Raw genomic sequence first — 7,324 nt, 5'->3', positions numbered from 1 at the left:
TTTTTAGAATTACAAAATAACCCTTAGTTTATCCTTTAAAATGGCACAACAGCCTTCACGATATCCGACACAAACAAGCTACATCGTTGGCCATGTCGATATATTTTTGAATTCGTCACTATAATCATTGTTTTGAATTTTAAATAAGAAAAAAAAATTAAGTATTTTTTTTTGTTTTTTTTTTGTTGTTGTTGAAGAATGTATCCAAATGGATGGGCCTGATGACAACCCAATATCATAAATTATAAAAGCAAAGTTTAATAATCCAGGCCCAATTTCACCACAACACTTTATCCGACGCCGTTTGTCTCTCCACGTTTGCCAACCCTACTAAAACCCTATTTCCTCCTCCTCTTTGGTCTCATCTGCTCCCGCGCGACGTTGACAAATTCCTTGCAGTAGAGAGCTCGATTCATCTGGAGGTGAGGATATAGATTGCAATGCCTTCGATTGGTTTATCAGAATCACTGTCCTCCTCCAAGATGAAGAAATTGAACAAAGCTGAAACTTTCTCCATGGATGGTGATGATTCCGTTAAGAAAAAGATGAAGAAAGAGAAAAAATCCAGCAATAAGACGATACCAACCTCCGAGCAGGATCCCGATGATTCAAATTCCAATATCATTCTGAAAAAGAGCAAAGAGAAGAAGCGGAAGGCGTTAGAAGTCGAGATGGACGATAGCACGGAGGAGAGGAGCGAGACTAGCTCGGAGATCGGTGAGCCCATCAATGATTTGGGTAAGAAGAAAAAGATGAAATTGAATGAGGATGAGGAGAAAGAGAACCCTAATGCCGTGAAGAATTTCCGGATTTCAGAACCACTGAGGGAGGCATTAAAGAATAAGGGGATTGAGTCGTTGTTTCCTATTCAGGCAATGACGTTCGATACTATTCTTGATGGCTCAGATTTGGTTGGAAGGGCACGTACTGGTCAGGTTGGAATTCTATTTTGGTCTTTTTTTTATGCGAATAGGATGGATTATGATTATTTTATTTTATCTTTACCTCCTAAGAAGCATTATGTTAAGGTTTTTATGTTATTTTTCCGGGTGGAGCAATTTGAGTTATGGCAGCTTTATACTTTGTTTGGATATTCTTCTCGTAGAAATTGCAAGTTTATTTGTTATTCCAGAAATATTGGATTTTAATAGTTGGTTCATATTGGACAGTAATTTTCAGTGACTAACCTGAAACATTGTCTTTCATTATATTTTTATTTTTATCTCTACTGGTAAAAACCAAAATTTAAGGTTTTGAGATGATGAGTTGGAACAACTGTAGCAAATTTATGTCAACTTGGAAACTTTCTGAATGAATATGACTATATGAGTCCTGGGTGTCCGCTGTCTGCTTGTTCATCAATCAGCATCCCCAGATACACATAAGTTGTGTATGAGAAAATCTCAAAATCTGGTCAGTTGTTTTAACGTTAATGTACTTTCCAAGTATGAAAGTAACCGAGATCTGCTTGAATGGACACATGGATATGGAGCATATTTTTTGGGTTTTGTTCTGTAAACTGTTATTAAACATATCCTTCACACATATAAATTTTTATAGGGTAAAACATTGGCGTTTGTGTTACCAATGTTGGAATCATTGACAAATGGACCTGCAAAAGCCTCCCGGAAGACTGGCTACGGAAGGGCACCTAGCGTTCTTGTGCTTTTGCCCACTAGGGAATTGGCCACACAGGTATTTATTTAATATGCTTAATTCAGACATTAGACTTTTGTTGAAAGAAGATTTGGAATGTTTCAGTTTAAAAAGAAATCGAAGACGAAATGCATTTCCAATTGTTATTACTAGGGACATTTACTAATCATTGGTGTGTTACATTTTTTTCATAATTCTTAGTTACATTATGAAGGTTCATTTTGAGTTCACCATGTTTTGCTTGAGAGGAAATATTGATGGGATCTGATTTTTTAAGCTATTGCTTTTAATTATTTCCTCATTTTCCATGGTGGAATTCTGAATCCCAGATCCAAACATATCTTTTTTATTTTTCTTACTTCCGGAGAATGGTGTTAGTTTTTTTTCCTCTTAGTTTCACAGTCTTATGTTTTTTCCTTCCCATATTCTTATTAATATGGTCATAGGTGTTTTCTGACTTCGAAGTATATGGTGGGGCATTAGGATTGAATTCATGTTGCTTGTATGGGGGTTCTCCCTACCAGCCACAAAATATTCAATTGAAAAGAGGTGTCGATATAGTTGTTGGTACTCCTGGACGTATCAAGGTATGCTTCCAAATAGTGCATCTTTTGAATTATTGTTTAGTGTACAATATAATACAAGTTTAAATTTGCTTTTGAATTTCTGGAATCGTCACGCAGGATCACATAGAAAGGGGAAATCTTGATTTCGGGGCACTAAAATTTCGAGTACTTGATGAAGCTGATGAAATGTTGAGGATGGGCTTTGTTGAAGACGTTGAGCTTATTTTAGGTATGTTGGAAAAACTTAGGATGGAAAATTTCTATGCTTTAGACCCATATTTCCTTCTTATTTTGGGTTATTTGGTGGGATGTAACCTATTGTAAAATTATTTCCTGCTTATTCTGTCGTTATTATTTAATTTGAAGGCAAGGTAGATGATGCTAGTAAAGTCCAGACGATGCTCTTTAGTGCCACTTTACCAGACTGGGTGAAGAAGGTATTTTATTCTTTCCTTGAAAATATCTTCATTACTTTATTAGTATTGTGATTGCCAGCATTACTTTCTGTTAATATTGTTATTTCAGTTTCTGACAAGACCTGTACTTGTTTGCCAGATTTCAGCTAAATTTTTAAAGCCGGGTAAGAAGACTGCCGACCTTGTTGGCAATGAGAAAATGAAGGCTAGCACCAATGTGAGGCATATTGTTCTTCCTTGTTCAAGTTCTGCCAGAACACAGCTTATACCTGATATAATTAGCTGCTACAGTAGGTAGGTCTATTTCTAGAAACTTTAAGAAATAATTTATCTATATTTTTAGAGTTTGGACATTTTCGGTTGTAAGCGTCTATCATCTTTTCCTTTTTATTTTTCACTCACCTTTCTTTCCATGGAATAACAAATTTAGTGGAGGACGCACTATTATTTTTACGGAGACAAAGGATTCTGCGTCAACACTTTCTGGATTACTGCCTGGAGCTCGTGCTTTGCATGGTGACATACAGCAGGCCACACGTGAGGTAAGATTGTTTGTTTTGGTCTCCAATTTCTATTCTTATTTGCTTAAAAAGTCGGTATTGATGTTAAAAACTGTTTTTTTATTGCCGTTAGTTGTTTCTCCATGTATAGTATAATCCTCTAATAATGACTTTATACTTCCATTTCTGGACTTTATCTATTGCTGCTTCTCGATTTTCCTACTTGGACATTGAAATTGTTATTACCATGATATTCTTTGGTCTGAAGTGGAAGATGCACATAAATACATAGTTATTTAGGGTGCAAGGGGAAAGACGGAGTGCACACTTCATCGAATTAGTTGACATAAATTTTAAAATTCAATATATATAAAATTATTTATACTATAATATTACATAAATTAAATATTTTTCACAAAGATAGCAAACAATATACATATGCTGGTTTATAAGGAAAAATGTCAAATAGGATATAGTGTCATGAAAATATTGTGCTTCATGGTTAAGAACAGAAGGTCAACAAAATTAGTTCTGCTGAGTGCTAACCTTCACGTAGCTTAAAGCGTTCAAGATTTCTCCAGCTGCACTTTATTTCTGTCTCTCCAATCGAGCAAGGCCAATAAAATTAATTCTGCTAACCTTCAGTCCTTCACGTAGCAACACTCTGTAATATATTATGATATTTGGTAGGAATAAAGATAGTATTTGGTGAAAGATTATGGGGATAGAAAAAAACAGGAACCAAATGCAATGAGGAAAACTCACAAAATGCTGCGCTGCTGCTGCATTGTCACGGATAGAACTTGAGGCCTGAGGGAGACGAAAAGTCATGCATGAAAGGGTTTTTTATCATTTAGTGGCCATGGGCTTTGTTAATTGGGCTTCAAAATTGGTTGGACTTGAGTTAATTTTTATTTACCTACAAAATAGCAGCCACTTCTTTAAAGCTAACACTTTTGCACCACTCGGATGCCTCGCGCCTAGGCAGAGAAGCGCGCTTTTGTTTCAAGTTCTGCGCATGGTTGCGCCTGTCACCTAGGCGCACGTTTGATAACTAATTAACTATGCATAAAAAGATTTAATGATTACACTCCAGCATTTTTTACGTATTTTGTCTTATGCTTTTTTAGGTCACACTTTCTGGATTTAGGTCGGGCAAATTTTCAACACTTGTGGCTACAAATGTTGCAGCACGTGGATTGGATATTGATGATGTCGAGTTAATTATTCAGGTTTCAATATTTTCTTATCTAAAGCAGAGATCGAGGATATTCTTTTATTGCTTTATTCTGTATTACATCTGACAAAATACTTGTTATGATTTAGTGTGAGCCTCCTCGTGATGTAGAGGCATATATTCATCGGTCTGGAAGAACAGGGAGAGCAGGTAAGTTGATTAACATAAATATTGTGTCCTTTGCATTCTGAATTTATTTTGATTTTGAGTTTGATTGTTAAGGAGCTTTATTGCTATTTCCTGCAGGTAAATCTGGTGTTGCTGTAATGCTTTATGATCCCAGGAAATCAAACTTTTCTAGGATTGAAAGAGAAGCAGGTGTCAAATTTGAACACATTTCTGCTCCGCAGCCAGCAGATATAGCTAAAGCTGCTGGTGCAGATGCTGCGGAAAAAATTACTGAGATCTCTGATAGGTATGCTCCAGGAAAGTTTCAAGTGCTCAGTGTTGATGTCGAACACAATGTTAAAATACTCTACAACTTGCAGTGTCATTCCGATTTTCAAGGCTGCTGCTGAAGAGCTGCTGAATTCATCTGATTTATCACCAACAGAACTACTAGCTAAGGCACTGGCCAAGGCCGCCGTAAGTTTTCATTATTTTTCCTTGTTTTGGTGAGAAACTCTGTCAATTTGTCTGTTGACACAAGTTTTTCTTTGTTATGCAGGGCTATAACGAGATCAAGAGTAGATCACTTCTTACTTCCATGGAGAATAATGTCACCGTTCTTCTCGAATGTGGAAAGCCCATTTACTCACCGTCGTGAGTTTTTGCTATCTCATTTTCTTCAACTTATACTTTCTTGGTTGCTGAGACATAACGTGAACTATAATATGTTGAAAGCCTCCACACTGGACAGTTTTTTGATGAAACAATACTCTATTTGTTTGCAACTTGTGGCACATATTTATTAATTGTCTTGAGAAGACAGTCGTGCTTGTCTAGTTCATTAGTTTCGTTGATATATTCTTTACTTTGTTTATCATGCCAGTTTTGCATACGGGGTTCTGAGGAGATTTTTGCCTGAAGAGAAGGTTGAGTCAATTAAAGGACTTTCTTTAACATCTAATGGGAATGGTGCGGTGTTTGATGTGGCTGCCGAAGACCTGGACATGTTCCTTGCTGGTTAAGTTCCTACCATCTTATTCTTGTTGTTCGTGTAGTCGTTGATATTTAAAGAATCCTTCAAATATTTCAAGTGATTATTTTGAACTTCCATGGTAGTTTACAAATATCCCAGTGGAATTTAAACGCTTTCTTAATCGCTTTCTGCATTGTGGGGTTGCAGGCCAGGAAAATGCTGCTGGGGTGAGTTTAGAGGTAGTGAAATCTTTGCCTAGTTTGCAACAAAAAGAGCAGGCAAGTGGCGGAAGATTTGGAGGCGGCGGTGGCCGAGGAGGTGGCGGCTACTCGGGTAGGAGAAATGGTGGATTTCCTAATAGACGTGGAGCAAGAGGTCGTGGAAATAGCGGCCGCAAATGGTGAAAACCTAGACTTATTCACTTAGCACTACCATGCTAATGGGCATAGAATCTGTCATCCTGAAGAATATACTATGGAATTGGATTATTATTTTGTCTTGCTCTTTCTCCATATTTTGTTGTTCTAAGTTTTGTTATGGTAATTTGATTTTCATTAGATTCAAGTGCTATCCATACCAAGAACTTGTCAAGGCTCATCCCACCCCATTTAAACATAAACCAATATCCTTTACGACTCGTACTCAAAATTAATGGATTTAATTACTTGTTAACACTTATTAATTGCTGGCTCATATTATTTGTTAGTTATCTTTAATTTATAGTTTGAATATTTATAACAAAAATTAAAATAAATAAGTTAAATTATAATTATTACTAGATAATATTAGTCTCTATTCACCATTTTAGACAGATAAAAACAACATACAAGTAGCTGATCAAAAGTGTTTGATTACTTCTAATTATGTTCGAAGTAATTTAACACTTCTGATTAACTGTTTATTTGGGCTTTTTATCTGCTTTGAAAATTAATTTTAAATTTAACATTTTTGAAAAAAATACTATGGTACAATCCATTAACTGAAAGAGTAGATATTATGTGAAATTGTTTTATGGATATTTATTTGTAAGACAGATCAATTATGTTTATATTTATAATAAAAAGTAATCTTTTTTACATAAAAAATAATAATTTTTTACGTGCGATTTAAATAAGATATTTATCTAATGAAATTGATTTGTAAGACTTTCTCATATAAGTTTTTGTGTAACTGAAATAATACCAAACTAGTAAATATTAGACCTAGATTGATATCTGAACAAGATGAGAATGAAATGGTAGAAAGATACAATTTATAACACTACCAACTCCATAAAACTATATAATATACTACCTCCGTTCTAATTATATAGGCATGTTTTTTTTTCCACGCAGATTTTGAATTTCATTGGAAGTATCTATTATACAAACAACTTCAAATTTTATTTTTATTTAATGAGTGTTTATATAAATGGTTTGTTATCTTTTTCATACTTAGTTAATTACAAGACTCCAAATTAAATAGAGGTATATTAGGAAAATAATAGAAGAAATAAATATGTATACAAGCTTATATATGAGCAGTTTTCATGTGAGACCGTCTCACGGATATCAATCTGTGAGACGGGTCAACCCTAGTCATATTCACCATAAAAGATAATACTCTTAGCATAAAAAGCAATATTTTTTCGTGGATTACCCAAATAAAGACCCGTCTCACAAAATATGACCCGTGAGACCGTCTCACACAAGTTTTTGTCCTTATATATTTAGGTCAAACTAAAAATAACAAATTGACATATATAGGAGTACTAAAATTTTTTGGCACCATCTATTTTTGTTTATATAATATCTAGAGACACAAAATTTTAAAAAATTGGTCGGCTCTATTTACTCAGAAAAATTTTGGTACATTGGATTTTATAAAAT

General features: G+C 34.8%; 1 protein-coding gene across 1 annotated transcript; it reads left to right on the top strand.

The window, feature by feature from the left end:
* Window positions 1-331: 331 nt before the first annotated feature.
* Window positions 332-6,161, top strand: LOC140807196 (DEAD-box ATP-dependent RNA helicase 7-like). The gene is made up of 14 exons (XM_073163936.1): window positions 332-935; window positions 1,561-1,695; window positions 2,103-2,243; window positions 2,340-2,451; window positions 2,589-2,659; window positions 2,778-2,932; window positions 3,069-3,180; window positions 4,269-4,370; window positions 4,465-4,525; window positions 4,622-4,790; window positions 4,864-4,960; window positions 5,043-5,137; window positions 5,367-5,500; window positions 5,664-6,161. Exons 1-14 carry the CDS (start codon window positions 441-443, stop codon window positions 5,858-5,860), a joined length of 2,076 nt encoding a protein of 691 aa, XP_073020037.1. The 5' UTR covers window positions 332-440; the 3' UTR covers window positions 5,861-6,161.
* The last annotated feature ends 1,163 nt before the right edge of the window (window positions 6,162-7,324 follow it).

This window comes from Primulina eburnea, chromosome 12, assembly GCF_022965805.1.
Source record: "Primulina eburnea isolate SZY01 chromosome 12, ASM2296580v1, whole genome shotgun sequence".
Taxonomy (NCBI): domain Eukaryota; kingdom Viridiplantae; phylum Streptophyta; class Magnoliopsida; order Lamiales; family Gesneriaceae; genus Primulina; species Primulina eburnea.
This window is presented reverse-complemented; position numbering and strand designations above follow the sequence as displayed.

Bases quoted from the DNA above. Each gene is read 5' to 3' on its own strand.
- LOC140807196 (XM_073163936.1), top strand. From the start codon at position 441: ATGCCTTCGATTGGTTTATCAGAATCACTGTCCTCCTCCAAGATGAAG. The intron at 936-1,560 runs GTTGGAATTCTA...AAATTTTTATAG, and splicing joins GAAGGGCACGTACTGGTCAG to GGTAAAACATTGGCGTTTGT. The intron at 3,181-4,268 runs GTAAGATTGTTT...ATGCTTTTTTAG, and splicing joins TACAGCAGGCCACACGTGAG to GTCACACTTTCTGGATTTAG.